This window comes from Trichomycterus rosablanca, chromosome 3, assembly GCF_030014385.1.
Source record: "Trichomycterus rosablanca isolate fTriRos1 chromosome 3, fTriRos1.hap1, whole genome shotgun sequence".
NCBI lineage: Eukaryota > Metazoa > Chordata > Actinopteri > Siluriformes > Trichomycteridae > Trichomycterus > Trichomycterus rosablanca.
Window position 1 is genome coordinate 57,021,368 of NC_085990.1, and position 26,475 is coordinate 57,047,842.

Consider the following 26,475-nt stretch of genomic DNA (forward strand, 5'->3'; position numbering starts at 1 on the left):
CTGGACCACTGTCGGGCCCTTGAGCAAGGCCCCAAAGGCGCTGTACACTGCCCGACCCTGCGCTCTGACCCCAACTACCAAACGAGCTCGGATACACGGGATAAGACGCTTATAGAACAACATGTACATACATCCAGCTTTACAGAGGTGTTCCGGAGTGTTCCTGAGAGCACGAGAACCATGAAGACCATGAGGTCCATGAGGACCATGAAGACGAGGGTTTGGAGCATGAAGGTCTGTCAGGACTTTAGGAGTTCATAGGTTTATGTAAATAAAACATGTTAAAGAACTTTATACATACAGATCAAAAAATAAGAATGGTCGGGAACATCGGGAACGTCCTGATGAGGGTGAGGAACGTCATGACGAGGGTGAGGAACGTCCTGATGAGGGTGAGGAACATCATGACGAGGGTGAGGAACGTCCTGATGAGGGTGAGGAACGTCATGACGAGGGTGAGGAACGTCCTGATGAAGGTGAGGAACGTCCTGATGAGGGTGAGGAACGTCCTGATGAGGGTGAGGAACATCTAAGGTGTTTGAAGTTCATCTAAGCAGCACCATTGTGTGTGTGTGTGTGTGTGTGTGTGTGTGTAGTGGTTTCCAGTTCTTTTTAACGGTCCCTTCAAAAGGCTGACCAGCAGTTCAAACACCCCCGCAGGGTCGAAGGTCAGTCTAGGGCACGTTTCCCATCATGCATTGCTGCACTTGCCCTTCTTCTCCTTGCGCTGGAACTTGCGCAGGCGTCGGGTCCAGACGTCCCTCCACTGAATGACCAGGCTGTTCTTATCGGCGACGAGCCCCGCCCGCTCCGCGCCGGCCGCGCCCCGGTCCGGTCCGGAGCCCAGGACGAGGAAGCGTTTTCCCATGTGGATGCGCGGGCACTTGCAGGCCAGGTCCTTCATGTTGACCCACAGCATGTTCTCCCCTCGCTTCAGAGCTTCTCGGCTTTTATACACCGACACCAGGCTGACGGAGAACCTGGCCCAGTCGCCCAGCGTCTCCATGTCCAGCACGCTCACCAGCACGGCTGAGGGAACACACACACACACACACACACACACATCAATCACACGCCTATAAGCTTGTCTAAACAGTTTAGGGAAGGTCCTTTCCAGCTCCATCACGACCTGTCATCTAATGCACACCTGCTCCATGGAATCTATCAACTGGAGTCCTGCAGGGTTCTGTACTTGGTCCTCTCCTGTTTTCCATGTACAAGTCAAATCCTTCTGTTGCTTCTCCTCAGAACGTCTGGTAGATATTTATCTCTGGAGATCTTTCTCCACACCAAGACCTAATAACAGATTAACCCTTGGTGTCCTCCTCAGCTAATGGTGCTGACCAGACCCCATCATGCAGGTTCCTCCTCTACAGCACCAGAAAGATTCGACTGTTCCTCTCTGTGAAAGCCTCTCACATTCTGCTCCGGTCACGTTCCCCTGTGCAAACAGGAAGGTTGAAGAACACCTTTGGGATGAACTGGAACACAGACTGTGAGCCGGACACACCTTCCCGAAGAGTTGAGACACAGCCCCCTGTATTAATGCCCATGGTTTTGGGATGGGATGTGCAAGAAGCCACTGGTCAGGTGTCCACATACTTTGTCCACATACTAGACATATCCAATCTACACTAGTAGGCAAAAGTATGTGGACGCCTGACCGTGAGCCTGTCGGATGTCCTGTTTCCAAAACTAACGGTATTAAAACAGAGTGACCCTCAGTGGGACCCTTACAGCTAGAACAACATCATCTTCTCACACTTTGATGTGTGTCTGTGTGTGGGAATTTGTGCCCATTCATTGTACGGCTGGGCGCTGATCGATCAGTCGGTGTTCCGGTTCATCTGTTGAGTGAGGTTGAGCTCAGGAGTAAAGCTCTGTGCAGGACACTGGAGCTTCTTGGCTTTTAACAGAGCTTTACTTCATGCTGGAACAGGAAAGGACCTTCCCTAAGTCACTGCTAACTTGCTAACTGAAGCAGAATAGTCTCCGAGTGACCACGCCCACTTCAGGAGTCTTACAGTGTGATCCTACCGTAATCCTTCTTGCAGTACTTCTTCATGTTGATCTTCAGGTTCCCTTTGGAGGGTTTACAGTACGACTCGCAATCTGAGGACACACAACACGACAGTGTTCAAAACACAATAACAACAATGTTTAAAACACAACAACGTTCAAAACACAACACAACAATGTTCAAAACACAACACAACAATGTTCAAAACACAACACAACAATCAGAACACAACACAACAATGTTCAAAACAACACAACAATCAGAACACGACACAGCAATCAAAACACAGTAACAAAGCTCAAAACACAACACGACAATGTTCAAAACACAACAATCAGAACACAACACAACAACATTTAAAGCATGACACAATGCAACAATCAGAACGCAACACAACAACGCTCAAAACACAACAACAATCAGAACACAACACAACAACGCGCAAAACACAACACAACAATAATCAGAACACAACACAACAACATTCAGAACACAATAACAACGCTCAAAACACAACAACAACGTTCAGAACTCAATGATAACATTCAAAACACAACACAACAACAATCAGAGCACAACACAACAATGTTCAGGGAAGAACATAATGTTAAGAACACAACACAACAACAATCAGAACACAACACAACAATGTTCAGAACAGAACACAACGTTCAGAACACAACAAAACAACAATCAGAACACAACACAACACAACAATGTTCAGAGAAGAACACAATGTTAAGAACACAACAACAATCAGAACACAACACAACAATGTTCAGAACAGAACACAACGTTCAGAACACAACAAAACAACAATCAGAACACAACACAACACAACAATGTTCAGAGAAGAACACAATGTTAAGAACACAACAACAATCAGAACACAACACAACAATGTTCAGAACAGAACCCAACGTTCAGAACACAACAAAACAACAATCAGAACACAACACAACAATGTTCAGAACAGAACACAACACAACAACAATCAAAACAATAATAACGCTCAAAACACAGTAACAATGCTCGAAACACAACACAACAACGTTCAGAACACAATAACAATGCTCAAAACACAACATTCAGAACATGACACAACAACAGTTAGAACACGACACAACAACCATCAGAACACAGGGTTAAGGGCCTGGCTCAGGGGCCCCACACAGGTAACATGACTATAAGCTCCGGTGATTAGAGCTGTACACGACTTTTATCTTTGTGCTTTTTATTATTTACAGTAAAACGTAACTAACGGCGACTCAGACAAACTGATAAACGTCTTCAGAAATGAAGCTACACAACACACACACACGCTGATGTGATATTTAGTAAGCTAGCTGTGATTTAGCATCTTATCTACACTATATGGCCAAAAGTATATGGACACCAGACCGTGAGTGTAGTGGGATATTCCGCTAGCACACCAGCACCGAGATTCTGAACTCAGCGTTGCCACCGGTCGGCTGGCCGCCATCTAGCGGGCATAATTAGCAGTGCCTGCAGGGAGGGATGAGCGGGATATGTGGGTGGCCTCTATGTGATGTTTACAGCTAGAACAGCCGCTGCTCCCCTCAGAAGTGTGTCTGTGTGTTGGAATTTGTGCCCGTTCGGTCAAAAGATCACAGCGTTGGCAGGGCGCTAATTTCGGTGTGCAAGAGTCATGCTGTCTGATTGATTTATTACACCTGTTTGCATCTGTTCTGGCTAAAAGACGTGAATTCAGTCATTAGAAGGGGCGTCCCAATACTTCTGTCCGTATAGTGCAGATCAAGCCCTTCATGTTGCTTTTACTAAGGACTAAAACAGCATACTTCCATTAGTGTGTGTGCGTGTGTGTGTGTTACTGTGTTAGTGTGTGTGTTAGTGTGTGTGTGTTAGTGTGTGTGTGTGTGTTACTGTGTTAGTGTGTGTGTGTGTTAGTGTGTGTGTGTTAGTGTGTGTGTGTGTGTGTTTACCTGCAGGACCCTCAGTACTCGTCACCACTGATGTTGGATGTATAACTGGAATCTCTAACAGAAAGAGACACAAACACATGAATTACAGTACACCATGTTACCAAAAGTATTCACTCCCCCATCTAAATCATTATATTCAGGAGTTCCAATCACTTCCATGGCCACAGGTGTATAAAACCCAGCACCTCGGCATGCAGACGCTTCTACACACATTAGTGAAAGAACGGGTCGCTCTCAGGAGCTCAGTGAATTCCAGCGTGGTACCGTGATGCCACCTGTGCAACAAGTCCAGTCGACTGTCAGTGCTGTTATAACAAAGTGGAAGCGATTGGGAACGACAGCAACTCAGCACCAAGTGTTACCACGTAACATGACAGAGCGGGTCAGCGGATGCTGAGGAACATAGTGCACAGAGGCACCAACTTTCTGCAGAGTCCATCACTACAGACCTCCAAACTTCATGTGGCCTTCAGATGAGCTCAGGAACAGTGTGTAGAGCTTCATGGAACGGGTTTCCATGGCCGAGCAGCTGCATCCAAGCCTTACATCACCAAGCAGTGGTGTAAAGCACGCCGCCACTGGACTCTAGAGCAGTGGAGACGTGTCCTCTGGAGTGACGAATCACGCTTCTCCGTCTGGGTTTGGTGGTCGCCAGGAGAACGGTACCTGTCTGACTGTATTGTGCCGAGTGTAAAGTGTGGTGGAGGGGGGGATTATGGTGTGGGGGTGTTTTTCAGGAGTCGGGCTCGGCCCCTTAGTTCCAGTGAAAGGAACTCTTAATGCTTCAGCATACCCAACTTTGTGGGAACAGTTTGGGGATGGCCCCTTCCTGTTCCAACATGACTGCGCACCAGTGCACAAAGCACAAGCTCCATAAAGACGTGGATGAGCCAGTTTGGTGTGGAAGAACTTGACCGGCCTTCACAGAGTCCTGACCTCGACCTGATAGATAGAACACCTTTGGGATGAATTAGAGCGGAGACTGTGAGCCAGGCCTTCACATCCAACATCAGTGTCTGACCTCATAAATGCGCTTCTGGTAGAACGGTCAAAAATTCCCATAAACACACTCCTAAACCTTGTGGAAAGCCTCCCCAGAGGAGTTGAAGCTGTTATAGCTGTGAAGGGTGTCGACATCATATTAAACCCTGTGGATTAAGAATGGGAGTCACTCAAGTTACTGGACTTTCTGAGCAACAGAGCCCAGAATGTCAGGATGGGAGACTACACATCATCTACCTTCATCCTGAACACTGGTACACCACAGGGGTGTGTCCTCAGCCCCCTCCTCTATTCTCTCTTCACGTATGACTGCTCTCCTATTCACCCCACCAACACCATCGTCAAGTTCGTAGATGACGCTACCATCGTAGGGCTGATATTAGATAATGAGGAGGAGGTTCAGCATCTGGCAGAAGGGTGCCGTCACAATAACCTGGACTTAAACACTACAGAGAGCTTCAAGTTCCTCGGGGTGAACGTCCTCAGGACGTTACAGCATGCTCACCTCCATCAACATCTGCTGACCAACGTCTATCAGTCAGCTACAAAGAGTCTCCTGACCTACAGCTGTACGGTGTGGTTTAACAGAAAGGTCCTGCGGTGGGTGGTGAGGGCGGCAGAGCGCATCATCGGCACAACACTACTGGGCCTCAAAAAGAAAGCCAGCTGCATTTTAAAAGATCCCACTTACATAACCTGGACATAACCTGTTCCCCCCTTGCCCTCTGGAAAGAGACACTGATCAATCAGAGTCAAATCGACCAATCAAATGCACAGCCCCTCTACCCCACACATCAGACTGGAGTTATTTATTTATTTATTTATTATGTACTTGTGTATTTATTGTCGACTTTATTTCTATCTGCCGTCCCTGTGTGAGTCCTTGTGACTTAATGTATACATACACTTGCTGTCAATCCAGAGTGCTAAATGGTTTTTCACTGTTTGAACAATGACAATAAAGATCTATCTATCACGGTCAGTAAGGGCGGTGGTTGGTGCTCTGCTCTATCAATCTGAAAGTTGGGGGATAAACTCCCGGCCCTTGAGCGAGGCCCCTATGCCTCTCAACTCCAGGGGTGACTTTGTGCTCTGACACGAGCTGGGATATGACTATATAAAGAAGAAGGCATTCTTATTTTTTTACTGACCCCAAACCCTAACCCTAACCCTAATCTCATTCGCTTTAACCATGATCTTGATACTATTAATTACAGATCCTAGTCCTAACCATAAAACCTGATATTAAATTAAATTGAGAACTTTTTTACCCTGGACCTAACCCTACTACTGTTAGCCACATCTTGGTACCTTTAAACCCAATGTTAAGTTTAATCTCAGGACCTTTAACTCTGAGCTAACTCTGACTTTAAGATGAGCACTATTTAACCCTAACCTCAAAGCCCTTCCCCCTGACCTTAATCTTACAGGTCTTAATCATAAGCTTGACCTTTAACCCCTTCCACCTTAACATGGGTATGCTAAACCCTGACTCTAACCCCGATATTAACCCCAGTACATCAAACTGTGGAGTAAGTTTAGTACAAATTAACCCCTGTTTTACCCCTCGTACCTCTAATTCTGAACCAGGAAGGATTATGGGATGTACTCACTGATACAGGGGGCGACAGGTGAGCGGCTCTGCTGGAATCCTTTAGCGCAGCGATTACAGGTGAGTCCGGTCACTCCGTCCTTACACTGGCACTGACCCGACGTCTGGTTACACGTCTTACCTGCAGCACCCACCGGGTGGCAGTCACAGGCTACAGAGAGACAGAGAGGAAGTTACATCATTACACACACACACACACACACACACACACACACACACACACCTCTGTACAGAAACAGTTACAGTTATTACATCACTACACACACACACACACACACACACACACCTGTACAGAAACAGCTACAGTTATGACATCACTACACACACACACACACCTGTAAAGAAACAGCTACAGTTATTACATCACTACACAAACACACACACACACACACACACACACCTGTACAGAAACAGCTTCAGTTATTACATCACTACACACACACACACACACACACACACACACACCTGTACAGAAACAGCTACAGTTATTACATCACTACACAAACACACACACACACACACACACCTGTACAGAAACAGCTTCAGTTATAACATCACTACACACACACACACACACCTGTAAAGAAACAGCTACAGTTATTACATCACTACACAAACACACACACACACACACACACAACTGTACAGAAACAGCTTCAGTTATTACATCACTACACACACACACACACCTGTACAGAAACAGCTACAGTTATTACATCACTACACACAAACACACACACACACACATGTACAGAAACAGCTACAGTTATTACATCACTACACACACACACACACACACACACACACACACACCTGTACAGAAACAGCTTCAGTTATTACATCACTACACACACACACACACACACCTGTACAGAAACAGCTACAGTTATTACATCACTACACACACACACACACACACACACACACACACACCTGTACAGAAACAGCTTCAGTTATTACATCACTACACACACACACACACACACACCTGTACAGAAACAGCTACAGTTATTACATCACTACACACACACACACACACACACCTGTACAGAAACAGCTACAGTTACTACATCACTACACACACACACACACACACACACACACACACACACACACACCTGTACAGAAACAGCTACAGTTATTACATCACTACACACACACACACACCTGTACAGAAACAGCTAAAGTTATTACATCACTACACACACACACACACACACCTGTACAGAAACAGCTACAGTTACTACATCACTACACACACACACACACACACACACACACACACACCTGTACAGAAACAGCTTCAGTTACTACATCACTACACACACACACACCTGTACAGAAACAGCTGTACTAAAGTTATTACATCACAACACACACACACACACACACACCTGTACAGAAACAGCTACAGTTATTACATCACTACACACACACACACACACACACCTGTACAGAAACAGCTAGGGTTATTACATCACTACACACACACACAAACACACACACACACACCTGTACAGAAACAGCTACAGTTATTACATCACTACACACACACACACACACACCTGTACAGAAAGAGCTACAGTTATTACATCACTACACACACACACACACACACACACACACCTGTACAGAAACAGCTACAGTTATTACATCACTACACACACACACACACACACACACACACCTGTACAGAAACAGTTACAGTTATTACATCACTACACACACACACACACACACACACCTGTACAGAAACAGCTACAGTTATTACATCACTACACACACACACACACACACCTGTACAGAAACAGCTACAGTTATTACATCACTACACAAACACACACACACACACACACCTGTACAGAAACAGCTTCAGTTATTACATCACTACACACACACACACACCTGTAAAGAAACAGCTACAGTTATTACATCACTACACAAACACACACACACACACACACACAACTGTACAGAAACAGCTTCAGTTATTACATCACTACACACACACACACACCTGTACAGAAACAGCTACAGTTATTACATCACTACACACACACACACACACACACACACACACACACCTGTACAGAAACAGCTACAGTTATTACATCACTACACACACACACACACACACACACACCTGTACAGAAACAGCTTCAGTTATTACATCACTACACACACACACACACACACCTGTACAGAAACAGCTATGGTTATTACATCACTACACACACACACACACACACACACACACACACACACACACACACACACACCTGTACAGAAACAGCTTCAGTTATTACATCACTACACACACACACACACACACACACACCTGTACAGAAACAGCTTCAGTTATTACATCACTACACACACACACACACACACACCTGTACAGAAACAGCTACAGTTATTACATCACTACACACACACACACACCTGTACAGAAACAGCTACAGTTACTACATCACTACACACACACACACACACACACACACACACACCTGTACAGAAACAGCTTCAGTTACTACATCACTACACACACACACACACACACACACACACACCTGTACAGAAACAGCTACAGTTACTACATCACTACACACACACACACACACACACACACACACCTGTACAGAAACAGCTTCAGTTATTACATCACTACACACACACACACACACACACCTGTACAGAAACAGCTACAGGTATTACATCACTACACACACACACACACACACACACACACACACACCTGTACAGAAACAGCTAAAGTTATTACATCACTACACACACACACACACACACACACACCTGTACAGAAACAGCTACAGTTACTACATCACTACACACACACACACACACACACACACACCTGTACAGAAACAGCTTCAGTTACTACATCACTACACACACACACACACACACACACACCTGTACAGAAACAGCTACAGTTACTACATCACTACACACACACACACACACACACACACACCTGTACAGAAACAGCTACAGTTATTACATCACTACACACACACACACACACACACCTGTACAGAAACAGCTAGGGTTATTACATCACTACACACACACACAAACACACAAACACACACACACACACCTGTACAGAAACAGCTACAGTTATTACATCACTACACACACACACACACACACCTGTACAGAAACAGCTACAGTTATTAAATCACTACACACACACACACACACACCTGTACAGAAACAGCTACAGTTATTACATTACTACACACACACACACACACACACACCTGTACAGAAACAGTTACAGTTATTACATCACTACACACACACACACACACACACACACCTGTACAGAAACAGTTACAGTTATTACATCACAACACACACACACACACACACACACACACCTGTACAGAAACAGCTTCAGTTATTACATCACTACACACACACACACCTGTACAGAAACAGCTACAGTTATTACATCACTACACACACACACACACACACACACACACCTGTACAGACACAGCTACAGTTATTACATCACTACACACACACACACACACACACACACACACACACACACACCTGTACAGAAACAGCTTCAGTTATTACATCACTACACACACACACACACACACACACACACACACACACCTGTACAGAAACAGCTTCAGTTATTACATCACTACACACACACACACACACACACACACACACACACACACACACACACACACACCTGTACAGAAACAGTTACAGTTATTACATCACTACACACACACACACACACACCTGTACAGAAACAGCTACAGTTATTACATCACTACACACACACACACACACACACACACACCTGTACAGAAACAGCTTCAGTTATTACATCACTACACACACACACACCTGTACAGAAACAGCTACAGTTATTACATCACTACACACACACACACACACACCTGTACAGAAACAGTTACAGTTATTACATCACTACACACACACACACACACACCTGTACAGAAACAGCTACAGTTATTACATCACTACACACACACACACACACACACACACACCTGTACAGAAACAGCTTCAGTTATTACATCACTACACACACACACACCTGTACAGAAACAGCTACAGTTATTACATCACTACACACACACACACACACACCTGTACAGAAACAGTTACAGTTATTACATCACTACACACACACACACACACACCTGTACAGAAACAGTTACAGTTATTACATCACTACACACACACACACACACACACACACACCTGTACAGAAACAGCTTCAGTTATTACATCACTACACACACACACACCTGTACAGAAACAGCTACAGTTATTACATCACTACACACACACACACACACACACACACACACCTGTACAGAAACAGCTTCAGTTATTACATCACTACACACACACACACCTGTACAGAAACAGCTACAGTTATTACATCACTACACACACACACACACACACACACACACCTGTACAGAAACAGCTTCAGTTATTACATCACTACACACACACACACCTGTACAGACACAGCTACAGTTATTACATCACTACACACACACACACACACACACACACACACACACCTGTACAGAAACAGCTTCAGTTATTACATCACTACACACACACACACACCTGTACAGAAACAGTTACAGTTATTACATCACTACACACACACACACACACCTGTACAGAAACAGCTACAGTTATTACATCACTACACACACACTCAAACTCAAACTCAAAAGAAGCTTTATTGGCATGACAAATAAGGACATTCGTATTGCCAAAGCAAGTTACATGGAAATATAAAAATAAAAATAAGAAAAAACAAAAATATACAGAACAGTTACATGTGCAAAAAATAGTATAAAATAGAAAAAAATATTAATAAAAACAGTGCAAAAATAATAACAATAAAAATTATAATATTTACATTAATGAGGTAGAAAAACGATCAGTTTGTGTGTGCGTGTGTGTGTGTGTGTGTGTGTATGTGTGTATGGGACATGGTCACCCACTGTCCCTCACCTGGTGGCAGGTGTGAGTATAGAGTGCTGCTAGTGTGCAGCTCTCTCTGTGTTCCCCCAGTAGGTGGGGCAGTTTGTCGGGGTCTGGGAGGGAGGTAAAGTTGGGGATGATGTTATTAAATTTAGGGAAGAATTGGGAGCGGACGTGGTGGTACTTGGTACACCGGGTGAGGAAGTGCAGCTCCGTCTCTACTGTACTGAGAGTGCAGTGCTGACACGACCTCTCCTCCCGGGGCAGCCAGGACCGGGTGTGTCGCCCCGTCTCCACGGCCAGGTCGTGTGCGCTCAGTCTGTACCTCGTCAGGGTGTTTCTTAATTTAGGGTCGGATACTGTGCTCAGATAATCTGCTGCACTGTAGTGTCTGTTTAGGGCCAAATAACAAATAACAACAAATAATAAATAACAACAAATAATAAATAACTGCATTTTACTTTGAGTTTTAGTTTCAGTTTCCCAATAATTCAGATATTTAGTTCTGAGTTTTTGTGTAATTTGGTTTATTCTAATTGGATTTACAGATTTCTCCTGTTCCTGAGTCTTTATTGTGTTAGTGTGTGTTAGTTGTGTATCTGTGTGTGTTAGTGGTGTATCTGTGTGTGTTAGTGGTGTATCTGTGTGTGTTAGTGGTGTATCTGTGTGTGTTACTGGTGTATCTGTGTGTGTTAGTGGTGTATGTGTGTGTTAGTGGTGTATCTGTGTGTGTTAGTGGTGTATGTGTGTGTTAGTGGTGTATCTGTGTGTGTTATTAGTGTATCTGTGTGTGTTAGTGGTGTATCTGTGTGTGTTAGTGGTGTATGGGTGTGTTAGTGGTGTATCTGTGTGTGTTAGTGGTGTATCTGTGTGTGTGTTAGTGGTGTATCTGTGTGTGTTAGTGGTGTATGTGTGTGTTAGTGGTGTATCTGTGTGTGTTATTAGTGTATCTGTGTGTGTTAGTGGTGTATCTGTGTGTGTTAGTGGTGTATCTGTGTGTGTTAGTGGTGTATCTGTGTGTGTTAGTGGTGTATGGGTGCAGTGACTCAGGACCAGTTGGATGAGGGGACTGGTATGTTTGCTCAGCTCTTGGTGTTTCAGGGATTTATAATGATAAGTTTGGGGGTCGCTCTCATTTAGATGGTTCCAGAAGTTGATGCTCTTCTCTGTATGTTTATAATTAGTGGAAATCGGCCTAATTCTGCCCTGCACGTATTGTTCGTGGTGTGTTGGTGTGTGTGTGTGTGTGTTAGTGGTGTGTGTGTGTGTGTGTTCGTGGTGTGTGTTCGTGGTGTGTTGGTGTGTGTTAGTGGTGTGTTGGTGTGTGTTAGTGGTGTGTTGGTGTGTGTTCGTGGTGTGTTGGTGTGTGTGTTAGTGGTGTGTTGGTGTGTGTTCGTGGTGTGTTGGTGTGTGTGTTAGTGGTGTGTTGGTGTGTGTTAGTGGTGTGTTGGTGTGTGTTAGTGGTGTGTTAGTGGTGTGTTAGTGGTGTGTTGGTGTGTGTTAGTGGTGTGTTGGTGTGTGTTGGTTGTGTGTCTGTGCACCTTTAGGATGCTTTTACAGAACTCTGTGTGCAGGGTCTCTAATGGATGTTTGTCCCAATTATGGAATTGATGGTGTGTAAGCGAACCCCAAACTTCACTGCCATATAGAGCAATCCGCTCAATTATTGATTCAAAAATTTTAAGCCAGATTCTAATCGGAATTTCTACGAATGTTTGACGTTTTATGGCGTCGACGCCCTGCGAGCTTTTTCTCTCAGTTCATTTACTGCCGGATTAAAGTTTCCTGTGGAACTGATGTTCAGTCCGAGGTAAGTATAATCTTTAGTGTGCTCAATTTCATGGTGTCCTATTTTATATGTGTGTTTGGTTCCCTGAGATCTGGCTCTTTTCTGGAAGGTCATAATTTTGGTCTTTTTGAGGTTGACGGTCAGGGCCCAGGTCTGACAGTACTGCTGCAGCAGGTCCAGTTTGTGCTGGAGACCCTGAGCGCTGGGGGACAGCAGGACCAGATCATCTGCATACAGCAGGAGTTTAATCTCTGAGTCGTGTAGAGTGAGACCGGGCGTGGCTGAGTGCTCTAACATGGAGGCCAATTCATTAATATAGATGTTAAATAGAGTTGGACTTAAACAGCAGCCCTGTCTCACTCCACGCTCCTGAGAGATGAGATGTTTCTCTTACTGCCGATTCTTATTCCACACTGGTTTTCTGTGTACATGGATTTAATAAGATCAGATGTTTTACCCCCTACACCACTCTCCAACATTTTATAAAACAATCCTTCATGCCAAATGGAATCAAAAGCTTTTTTAAAATCAATAAAACATGCAAATATTTTAGAGTTATTTTGAACTACATATTTTTGGATCAGGGTGTGTAGGGTGTAAATATGATCGGTAGTGCGGTAATTTGGTAGAAAACCAATCTGACTTTTACTCAGGACGTTGTGTTGGGTAAGGAAGTGTAATAATCGTGAGTTAATTATACTACAGAATAACTTCCCCAGGTTACTGCTCACACAGATGCCCCGGTAATTATTAGGGTGGAATTTATCTCCACTTTTGTAGATGGGTGTTATGAGACCTTGATTCCAGATTTCAGGGAAGAAACCGACACTCAGAACCAGGTTAAAGACTTTTAACATCGCCAGGTGAAATTTGGAGCTGCTGTGTTTGATCATTTCATTCAGGATCCCGCCAGGTCCTGATGATTTCTTTGTTTTTAGTTTTTTAATGTTGTCTTTAAGTTCTTGCTCAGTAATGAGAGAGTCTAGAGGATTCTGGTGGTTTTTAACAGCCCGTTCCAGTTCCTCTAACTTACTAATAATTTGATTTTGTTCAGGATTTGAATCTAATTCTATATTTTTAAAGAGTGATTGGAAATGGGTTGTCCAGATATCCCCATCCTGAATGGCCAATTCTTCCTGTTCTCTATGTTTTAATTTGTTCCAATTGTCCCAGAATTGATGTGTGTTGATTGATTGTTCAATAATTGTTAGTTGTTTTTGGGTGTACTGAGCTTTTTTGGTTCTGAGTGTACGTTTATATTGTTTGAGGGTTTCACAGTAAAGAAGTCGTGTGTTACTGTTGTTTGGGTCTCTGTGTTTTTGGTTTGATATTTTACGGAGTTCTGTTCTTAACATTTGACAGTCTTTGTCGAACCAGCTGTCATCTTTTGTAGATTTAGGTTTTGATTTAGATTTAATTTTTAATTGAGCTTTATTTGCTGTATTTTTAAAGATCTGATTAATATTTTTAACTGCCTGATTTACTCCTTCTTTACTGTGAATGTACGCAGTGTCCAGAAAGTTATCTAAGCTAATTTGGATTTCTGTGCTGCTAATTGCTTTCTGGAACTCCTCTGCGCTGTTCTCGGCCCATCTGTAGGATCTGGAGATGTTGTACAGCTTACTGGGCCGTGTGTGTGTGGTGGGGTTAGTTTCTGTCTTTTTGATGAACACAGTAATTTGGCTGTGATCAGACAGAGGGGTTAGAGGTTTAACAGTAAATGCACTGAGAGAGAAAGGGTCTAAATCTGTTATTGCATAATCTACTGTACTATTACCAAGAGGTGAGCAGAACGTGTACCTTCCTAATGAGTCCCCTCGAGTTCTACCGTTGACGATGTACAGACTTAAACTTCGACAGAGCTGCAGGAGGTCTTTACCATTTTTGTTAGTAACATGATCATAATTGTTTCTGTGGTTTAGGGTGGAATTGGTATTATGAATTTGGTTGTTATTGATGAATCTGTTTCCCTGTTCATTTATAATATCAGGTTGGGTTCCTGTTCTGGCGTTCAGGTCTCCACAGACGAGCACGTTTCCCTGGGCTTGGAAATGGCAGGTCTCTCTCTCCAGCTCTGAGAACATATCTTCAGAGTAGTATGGAGACTCTGACGGAGGAATATAAATGGCACAGAGAAACAGATCCTACTATGATGATAGTATAGTTTTGTTTATTTTCAGCCAAATGTGGTATTTTCCAATTTTCATAATGTTTATTAGCGTGTGTAGGTGTGATTTGTACCAGATTATGAGACCTCCTGAATCTCTGCCTTGGTGCACTGTGCTAAGTTTTTGGGAGGGTAGTATAATTTCTCTGTAGTCACGGGGACAGTGAGTGACCATGTCAGCCTTGCACCATGTTTCCTGTAGGATGATGATGTCAAGGTTTTTAATGTGTGTGTGGAAGTCAGTGTGTAAGCTTTTTAATCCGAAGGCTGAGGAGCTCAGGCCTTGGATGTTCCAATTACTAACGGTAAGTGACATTGTGAAGATTTAAGTGTGTAGTGTTTAAAATAAGATAAACTTTGCAAATATATATCAGATATTTTTGTGCATTTGTGTATTTTTATATATTTATATATACGTATTTTTATCTCTCTATGTATATATATATCTATATCTATATCCATATATATATATCCATATATATACTGTATATATATATATATATATATATATATATATATATACATATATATATATATATATATATACATACAGCATATACATCCATATACATACACATATATACATATATACATATATACATACACACATATATATATATACAGCATATACATACATATACATACACATATATACATATATATATATATATATACATACACACATATATATTGTACATACACATATACACATTTAGGCAATTGTACATATATGTGCATACATTTTGTTCAGCTTTTTTTGTTTGTTTGTTTGTTTGTTTTTGTTTATTTATTTATTTATTATTATTATTTTTTTCAAAATAGTTTTTATTCTGTCCAGTGTTTTATTTTAGTTAAGTCTATTACAGATGTACTGTAATAATTGTCTGATCTCACCCATGTCGTTGTGTTGTGCTGGTCCTCTGAGAGCCTCAGCGTAGCTGCGCTGAGTTTCTGAGGTGTGGGTGGGGCGTCGTGGGGTTTCTGCTGAAGTTCTCTGTTGTTGGTGGTTCGTTGGTGTTGTCGGAACTGGATGGCGTCTGAATGCTGGTTTACTTGGTCCTGGTCTGGTTGGGTGGTTCGGTGGGGTTAGCAGCACTGAAGGGCATTGGGGTGCTGTTCTGCTTGGTCCTGGTCTGGAGTGCTGTGTAGGTCCAGTTGAAAGTGGGTGTGTCGGTGGTCTCCTGATGGATGCTGTTGCTCTGATGTGGTCGCTGTCCTGGTGTGGGTGTGGATCCGTTTATTCCCCGTGCTGCATTTTTCAGAGTTCTTGCGAATTCTCTGATGCTGTATTTATTCAGGTGTACGTGGTCGTACAGGTGATGGAGCGAGATGTTGGTGTGGTGGCGATGTGAATATTTGGGATGTGTGCACATCCTCTGGTAATGTCCGTGTTTACTCTCTGTATGGTGTCTGGGTGAAAGTCTCGTCGTGGTAGGAGAGTAGATATTATGATTTTAGCATTTGGGAAAGTCTCAGCGGTCCTCTTTGCAGCTCTGCACACCATCGCTCCGACTCTCTCTTGTTCCGCCCTCAGGTCGTTTGTGCCCGTATGGATGATTATACACCTGGGCTCACCCAGGGTATTATCTTGGAGAAGTTTGTGAATATCACTTGTCCTTGGACACCAGATTTTGGATGTTTTTTGTCCTGGAAATAGTTTCTCCAGGTTTAAAAATTTGCCATTGGAGTCTATGAGAACGGCGATCTCAGTGTCTGTGTGGGACACAGCTGGTTGGTCACTTTGCTGTGGTTGATCATCCAGCTGTGTGGTGCAGGGTGTTTCCTGTGGGGTGCCGTCCGGTGTGGGTTGTTCTGAGGGCCCAGGGGTGGGTTGTTCTGAGGAGGTGGGTGATGGTGGTCCAGGGGTGAGCTGGGTGGCACATGTTGTTGTGTGCACATGGTTTCCAGAAGTAATGTCCAAAGGTGCTGGAGATGTTTGTATCTTTGTTATTAACGTGTCAATGATCTTGTCACGTTTGTGCATCTCCTGTATGAGTTTTGTTAGTTCTGTTTTGAGGATTGAATGTTCTTTCTCCATGCTCTCCCTGTAGTGTACCAGTTCATCCTGTAGTGTTTCTCTCTCCTTTATTAAATTTTGGGTGTCCCTTCTCAGTTCCTGTAATGTCCTTTCCAGTTGTCTAATTTGTTCTCTGAGAGGTTCTGATCTGTTATTTTTGATTGTGTGGGTGAGAAACTGTTTTACATTTACATTTACATTTTCAGCATTTAGCAGACGCTTTTATCCAAAGCGACTTACACAATGAGCGGAACACGATGAGCAATTGAGGGTTAAGGGCCTTGCTCAGGGACCCAACAGTGGCAACTCGGTGGTGGCGGGGCTTGAACCGGCAACCTTCGGTTTACTAGTCCAGTACCTTAACCACTGAGCTACCACTGGCCCTACCAGTTTTAACTCTGTTATCTCCACTTCTAACAAAGCCACAGAGTCTTTGATCTGGGTGACGGTGGTTTGGAGGTGTGGGCTTGGTGGTGGGGTTGTACAGGACTTCACACCTAGCTCTGTTCCTCTGTCTGAGGTGTGATTCCCACTGTTAGATGTGGAGGGGATCTTCACACCTGGTTTTATACTGGTCCTGTTGTTTTGTATTTTGGCAGAGGGGGACGGTGCCGGGGTGTCCATATGGCACAGACTTTTGAGAGCTGGAAAAACCTCTTCAAATTTCTTCAGAGCCCCCTCACTGCCTTTTATTATCACAGATCCAGTATGGTAGATGTTTACAATTAAAAGTTCTTCACCGTTTTCGTAGATATGAATCTGCTGTCCTTTACCAAAGCCATTTTTGGTGATGTTTTTAAAGTAGGAGCAGATCGTTGGATGCCAGGTTTTCTTGTTCTCAGTGAAGAATGTTAGATATGAGATGTTCTCTCCATTAATTATCTCACAGTCTTTAAACAGAGTTTCTGGGTTTTCTTTCATAATTTTCAGTTTGTATTCCTGTTTGTCCATCTTGGAGGTAAACTTTTTAGGGTAATCAAAAGAGCGTGGTTTTACTACTGCTGCTTCTCCAGCCATTTTAATCAAGATATCAATATTTTCAATGAAGCTCTCTTACCCTGAGTGTTCACAAAGCAGGAAGATTACTGTATTTAATCCAAATTGTTTCTTAATTCCTCGTTATTTCCTTCAGGTTTTGTCCTTTTTCCTTGTTTTATTCCACTTGATGTTTCCTCCTGTTATTCCTCTTTGTTGAATAATGATCTTCTTCCTCTTGTAGTTCACTTTGTCTTTTGTGTTGTTCCTCTTGTTCCTCTGTTTCTTTCCTTTTTAGCTTTTTATATTTTGCTGTTGTTTAAAGTTCCTAATTGTTATAACTTAAAATTTTGTTTGTTAAAATTTTTGCAAAAGTTTATCTCATTTTAAACACAAAAAACTTAAATAGTTCAGGAGCTCATCTTAAGCTAACCAGCAGAGAGCGCTAACAGTGTGTGTTAACACACACACACACCTGTACAGAAACAGTTACAGTTACTACATCACTACACAAACACTCACACACACACACACACACACACACACACTCACCTCTGCAGGCTTTTCGGTGTGTGATTGGGCGGCTCATGTCCCTGTAGTAACCCTCCCTGCAGTAGTGACAGTGGCGTCCGGCCGTGTTGTGTCTGCAGTTCATACACACGCCTCCACTCCTCCGTCCTGATAACTTATACAGCTCCATGTTGAACCTGCACCTCCGGGCGTGGAGGTTACAGTTACACGCTACACTCGGGGGAACACAATCAGGAGATTCACATTATTCACACGTTAAACATCTGTAATAATAATAATTATTAATTATTATTAAGGTCCTCGGGTACTCGGGTCATGTTTGAGCTGCTTTACACTCCATCATCTCACTCCACAAACTAATCGAATCCTAACTGAATTGCCGTAGGATTGCTGGTGTAACCGAGCGTCTTTAGACTTTAAACCGTACACAAACTATCACAGCACAGAGACGATCACATGTGTAGAGAAGCACACTTTTACATCGATAAACAGGGTTTATGTTGATATGATCACATTCTCAGGTGATCCATATTAAACCGAGTGCAGCACGTGTTTATGCTGTTCTGTACACACAGCAACGTGCTTCAACTTATAGCAGAAATAAAATAGTTAGATGTAGTCGCGTCTCATTAAGTCCAGCGTTCAGTAACGACAGAACGAGCCCCGATCCTAACCTCCACATTCACTCAACACTTACTGCACATTCTAAACCATGTAAACACGGTGGTGAGGGGGTGAGTATCAGTTGAGAGGCGTCTGCAGTCAGTGGTGAAGGGTCAAATTAGTATAGAGGAGCAATCAGGGTAATTGGACACGACTAGATTAGGGGAGAAAATTGGGGGGGAAAAAGAGGAGAAAAATTATTTAAATAAAAAGAAACAAACAAAAAAAACCAAGAAAGCGTTTTTTGCTTTTTTTTCAAGATCAAAAATCTAATTACAAACCAGCAGAAACTGAAAAACTGGTCGTATCTTAATTTTCTGAAATCAACATTTTCTATCAGTTCAACCGGAAATAAACACACAAGCATGTGCACGTGCTGTCATGCTTATATTTGCTTCATATATAGATATAAACAGTGTAAATCCAGCACAAGTGTTGAGAAGACGGAGTAAACAGTAATAATAACGTGACGCCGCGTCCCCTGTTCTGACTTTTGTGTCTGCTGGACTTTTTCCTGCCCTTGTAATTCACACAGGAACTATTTATCTTAAATAAAAGAGCTGAATGTTGTTTATAACGTCTCACCGTCGTCACCATATTTACATTCATATATTTTTATTACCGTATAGAACTCAATTCTGTAATACAGGTAGAACTAATCGTGTAACTATTACAACATTTAATGCTTTTTAATCAGCGTTCTGCTTCATGCACTTTTTAGACGCTCCGTTATTTTATTATCGCAGATGAACCTCACATTAATAAACAACTTTAACTCAAAATTAACTAAATAACTGTGAAATAAATGTGATTGTTGTTGCTCCTTGTTTACTGCAGAGTTCGTTCATGTAATTTTATTCAAGTGGAAGTTGTAGCTTAGTGATTAAAGTACTGGACTAGTAATCAAAAGGTCGCTGGTTCAAGCCCCACCACTGCCAGGTTGCCACTGTTGGGCCCTTAAGCAAGGTCCTTAATGTAAATTTATTCATGTTTGGATTTTCGTTGGCCGAGAATAAGAAATACTGTAATACAAGATAAATAAATAAATGACATCCAGGACGTCAGGTGATCGTCCAGTATAAACTAACACGACCACGGCAGTGTACAACGTCCAGTATGGAAATCACTTCCCCATATTGTTTGTGTTTTGCAGATAGAGCAAAAATATCTTTAAATGCACATCAATGCACACAATATCCAAACACAAAGATCAGAACAACCGGGGACGCACCGTTACGTTATTATTACTGTTTCAGCACTTGTGCTTAATTTGATAAAAAAAATTAATTTTGGAAAATTTTCATTTCCGTTTTTCATTTCTGCTTGTTTCTTATTTAATTTTTTATCTTAAAATGAATAACTCCCAGTTTTCTTGTTTTTTTAAATATCATTTTATGAAGTCAAAAATGAATGACCAAAGGTACACTGACCATGTAGGTCACTTCAACCGGAAATAAATACGCAACCGTGTGCACGCGCTGACATGCATATATTACATACAGTGTATCACAAAAGTGAGTACACCCCTCACATTTCTGCAGATATTTAAGTATATCTTTTCATGGGACAACACTGACAAAATGACACTTTGACACAATGAAAAGTAGTCTGTGTGCAGCTTATATAATAGTGTAAATTTATTCTTCCCTCAAAATAACTCAATATACAGCCATTAATGTCTAAACCACCGGCAACAAAAGTGAGTACACCCCTTAGTGAAAGTTCCTGAAGTGTCAATATTTTGTGTGGCCACCATTATTTCCCAGAACTGCCTTAACTCTCCTGGGCATGGAGTTTACCAGAGCTTCACAGGTTGCCACTGGAATGCTTTTCCACTCCTCCATGACGACATCACGGAGCTGGCGGATATTCGAGACTTTGCGCTCCTCCACCTTCCGCTTGAGGATGCCCCAAAGATGTTCTATTGGGTTTAGGTCTGGAGACATGCTTGGCCAGTCCATCACCTTTACCTTCAGCCTCTTCAATAAAGCAGTGGTCGTCTTAGAGGTGTGTTTGGGGTCATTATCATGCTGGAACACTGCCCTGCGACCCAGTTTCCGGAGGGAGGGGATCATGCTCTGCTTCAGTATTTCACAGTACATATTGGAGTTCATGTGTCCCTCAATGAAATGTAACTCCCCAACACCTGCTGCACTCATGCAGCCCCAGACCATGGCATTCCCACCACCATGCTTGACTGTAGGCATGACACACTTATCTTTGTACTCCTCACCTGATTGCCGCCACACATGCTTGAGACCATCTGAACCAAACAAATTAATCTTGGTCTCATCAGACCATAGGACATGGTTCCAGTAATCCATGTCCTTTGTTGACATGTCTTCAGCAAACTGTTTGCAGGCTTTCTTGTGTAGAGACTTCAGAAGAGGCTTCCTTCTGGGGTGACAGCCATGCAGACCAATTTGATGTAGTGTGCGGCGTATGGTCTGAGCACTGACAGGCTGACCCCCCACCTTTTCAATCTCTGCAGCAATGCTGACAGCACTCCTGCGCCTATCTTTCAAAGACAGCAGTTGGATGTGACGCTGAGCACGTGCACTCAGCTTCTTTGGACGACCGACGCGAGGGTCTGTTCTGAGTGGACCCTGCTCTTTTAAAACGCTGGATGATCTTGGCCACTGTGCTGCAGCTCAGTTTCAGGGTGTTGGCAATCTTCTTGTAGCCTTGGCCATCTTCATGTAGCGCAACAATTCGTCTCTTGAGATCCTCAGAGAGTTCTTTGCCATGAGGTGCCATGTTGGAACTTTCAGTGACCAGTATGAGAGAGTGTGAGAGCTGTACTACTAAATTGAACACACCTGCTCCCTATGCACACCTGAGACCTAGTAACACTAACGAGTCACATGACATTTTGGAGGGAAAATGACAAGCAGTGCTCAATTTGGACATTTAGGGGTGTAGTCTCTTAGGGGTGTACTCACTTTTGTTGCCGGTGGTTTAGACATTAATGGCTGTATATTGAGTTATTTTGAGGGAAGAATAAATGTACACTGTTATATAAGCTGCACACAGACTACTTTTCATTGTGTCAAAGTGTCATTTTGTCAGTGTTGTCCCATGAAAAGATATACTTAAATATCTGCAGAAATGTGAGGGGTGTACTCACTTTTGTGATACACTGTATTCTATAAACAGTGTAAATCAAGCACAAGTGCTGAAACAGTAATAATAACGTAACAATGCGTCCTCTATTGTTCTGACTTTTGTGTTTGTTTATTTGACGTGCAGATATAGATATTTTATGTATCTGCAAAACACAAACATTATGGGGAAGTGATTTCCATACTGGACGTTGTACCCCGCCGTGGTCGTGTTAGTTTATACTGGATGATCACCTTACGTCCCAGACGTCATTTATTTATTTATCTTGTATTATAGTATTTCTTATTCTCGGCCAATAAACATCCAAAAATGAATAAATTTACATTTTCAGCATTTAGCAGACACTTTTATCCAAAGCAACTTACAGTAGTGTGACAGTATACAGTCTAAGCAATTGAGGGTTAAGGGCCTTGCTCAAGGGTCCAACAGTGGCAACCTGGCATTGGTGGGGCTTGAACCAGCGACCTTTTGATTACTAGTCCAGTACTTTAATCACTAAGCTACAACTTCCACTTGAATAAAATTGCATGAAAGAACTCTGCAGTAAACAAGGAGCAACAACAATCACATTTATTTCACAGTTATTTAGTTATTTTTGAGTTAAAGCTGTTTATTAATGTGAGGTTCATCTTAGATAATAAACTGAGGGAGCGTCTAAAAAGTGCATGAAGCAGAACGCTGATTCTTCTTCTTCTTCTTCTTCTTTCGGCTTTTTCCCTTTTTCAGGGGTCGCCACAGCGAGTCATCATGATCGCTCATTGATTTGGCACAATTTTTACGCCGGATGCCCTTCCTGACGCAACCCTCCCTAATTTATCCGGGCTTGGGACCGGCACTACAATGCACTAGTGCATCTAGCGGCTAGGTATCTATAGGACAATTCAGTGTTTCCAATTAACCTGGTGGCATGTTTTTGGACTGTGGGAGGAAACCGGAGTACCCGGAGGAAACCCACGCGGACACGGGGAGAACATGCAAACTCCACACAGAAAGGACCCGGACCGCCCCACCTGGGGATTGAACCCAGGACCTTCTTGTTGTGAGGCGACAGTGCTACCCACTAAGCCACCGTGCCGCCATAAGCAGAACACGATTAGTTACACAAAGTTACACGATTAGTTCTACCTGTATTACAGAGTTCTATAAGGTAATAAAAATATATGAATGTAAATATTGTGATGATGGTGAGACGTTATAAACAACATTCAGCTCTTTTATTTAGGATAAATAGTTTTGGTGTGAATTACAAGGGCAGGAAAAAGTCCAGCAGACACAAAAGTCAGAACAGGAGACGCGGCATAACGTTATTATCACTGTTTATATATGAAGTAAACACGTAATATACGCGTCAGCAAGTGCACACGCTTGTGTGTTTATTTCCGGTTGAACTGATAGAAAATGTTGATTTCGGAAAATTAAAATACGACCCGGATGCCACCTTCATTGTGGCTGGGGACTTCAAAAGGAAAATCTCAGATGATGTTACTGGTCCGACAAGGGGCGGTAATACACAGGACCATTGTTACACCCCGTTTAAGAACTCTTGCAATTCCACCTCTCTCCCGGGCATCTGGAAAGGCTGATCACCAGCTGACAGAAATCAAGTGGTGAAGATGGGTTCCATAACCCTTAACACTGGTGTACCTCAAGGCTGCATCCTAAGTCTGCTGCAATACTCCCTTACACTCGTGACTGCACAACCACGCATAACTCTCAAACAATGATGACTGAGCCTGCTCGGACGAGGTGGAGTCATCATCATCATGGCATGCTATTAACTGGTTCTTGATGTCTCCAAAACCAAGGAGATGGGCTGGACCTCAGGAGGGAGCTTCAGAATACCCAACACAAGAACTGTGGTAAAGAGAGTGGGCAACTATGGGTACCTTGGAGTCCCTATCTCTGAGTACCAGACATGAGGAAACCTTCTTTACTGCAGTAGTTGGATTACATTTTTGGGAGCATCATTCCCTGGTACAGAAGCTTCTCCTTCCAAAACAAGAAGGTCCTCCACCAGGAGAGCACTGCCCAGACCCAGGAACATCTACTCCAGGCGGTACAGGTCATAGGCAAACCCAAACCATGATCAGTTCTAGTGGTTCCCCACTTTGGGAAGCACCTCTGCTCCATCAGAGCCAGGGCTCAGAGGGTAAGAAGAAGAAACTGCTACTTCCAAGACTAGAAGACCCTCCACCAGGAGAGCACTGCCCAGACCCAGGGATACCTACTCTAGGAGGTGTGGGTCATCAGCAAACCCAAACCATGATCAGTTCTAGTGGTTCACCACTTTGGGAAGCACCTCTGCTCCATCAGAGCCGGGACTGAGAGGGTAAGAAGTATCTAGACACCTGATCATTAGCTTGTTGGGACCTCCCACTTTGTCATTTCCGGTTCCCCAACCAAAGCCAGAAGATTAGAGGAGGAACTTACGTAGGCACTCGTTGGCCTCCTTGGCTGTAGCTCGCTGCCACGGCCGGTCGTAGTGGAAGGGTTTGCAGCGGTCGCACTCGGCTCCCTCGGTATTGTGCTTGCAGTCGCACACCATCTTCCTGTCTTTATCCCTCACACACCTGTGGGCGTGGCCGTTGCATTTGCACCTGCCGCCCACCTGCAGATCTGACACCGCGTAGGAGTAGGCGGAGTCTCTGGTGGATTTGGGGCGATGGAAGACGACGCGGATGTCGGTGGCGGTGACCCAGTCCTGGAGCACGGGACTGGAGTCGAAGTTCTTCCCAGACGGGCGGCCTTCTAACGTGCTGAACACGATGATGTCATCGCTGATGTCATCACCCGCGGACGGCTCCGTGCACAGCGGTTCCTGCTCGTTGAGTTTGGTGAGCAGGGCGCGGCTGGGGCGGTCGTAAACCCGGCGGCACTGGGACGAGTAGAACTGGAAGGGCGACCACGTGCGCCCGTAGTCCATGCTCTTATAGATGACCATGGAGTCGGGCTTCTCCGAGCAGAACTGCACGCTCACGTACGTCACCTCGAACTTCTTCTCCAGCGGGAGCGTCAGCGTCACGTTAAAGGGCGTCGCCCGCGATGTCTCTGACTGCCAGCACGTGACGTTGTGGGCGGAGTTCAGGTCAGTCAAGTGGGCGGGGTCACAGCCGCCGCGTCCGCAGGAACTGGACACGACCACGTCCTGTCCGAACGCCGCGTTCACGAACTCCGGGATGCAGCGCCGGGCGACGCCCGAGTCATCGTAGCAGGGGTCGGCGGGTGGAGGCGGCTGAACCGATCTGGTCTGTTGCACGGAGCTGTGGATGGCCACGCCCGGGATCGTCAAAGCCACGCCCAGCAACCAGCAGACCAATTGGAGCTTGCCGAGGTCTTTCATATTGCAAAACAGAATAATGACAATAATCCAATCAGATTGTTGAGCGGGCGGAGCCTGTCATGTGGGTGGGGCCTTGTTTGTGGGCGTGGTCTCTTCTGTCCAGGTACAGAAAATAAAAAAGTAATCCACACTGCTGAACCAAACGTCCAATCCAACGTCAGGACTTCATAAATCCCTGTGTAAGAAAAAAGAACAAATAAAAATAAAATAAAATAATCATTTTTTATTTTTATTTATTCATTTA

At 43.7% G+C, this 26,475-nt stretch overlaps 1 protein-coding gene across 1 annotated transcript; it reads right to left on the bottom strand.

Annotated features, from left to right (window-relative positions):
- Positions 1 to 691: 691 nt before the first annotated feature.
- On the bottom strand, positions 692 to 26,231 carry ntn2 (netrin 2). Its single transcript, XM_062992265.1, has 6 exons — positions 25,322 to 26,231; positions 19,127 to 19,315; positions 6,600 to 6,749; positions 3,965 to 4,038; positions 2,038 to 2,134; positions 692 to 1,029 (listed from the first exon to the last, which is right to left on the bottom strand). Exons 1-6 carry the CDS (start codon positions 26,229 to 26,231, stop codon positions 692 to 694), a joined length of 1,758 nt encoding a protein of 585 aa, XP_062848335.1.
- Positions 26,232 to 26,475: the final 244 nt, after the last annotated feature.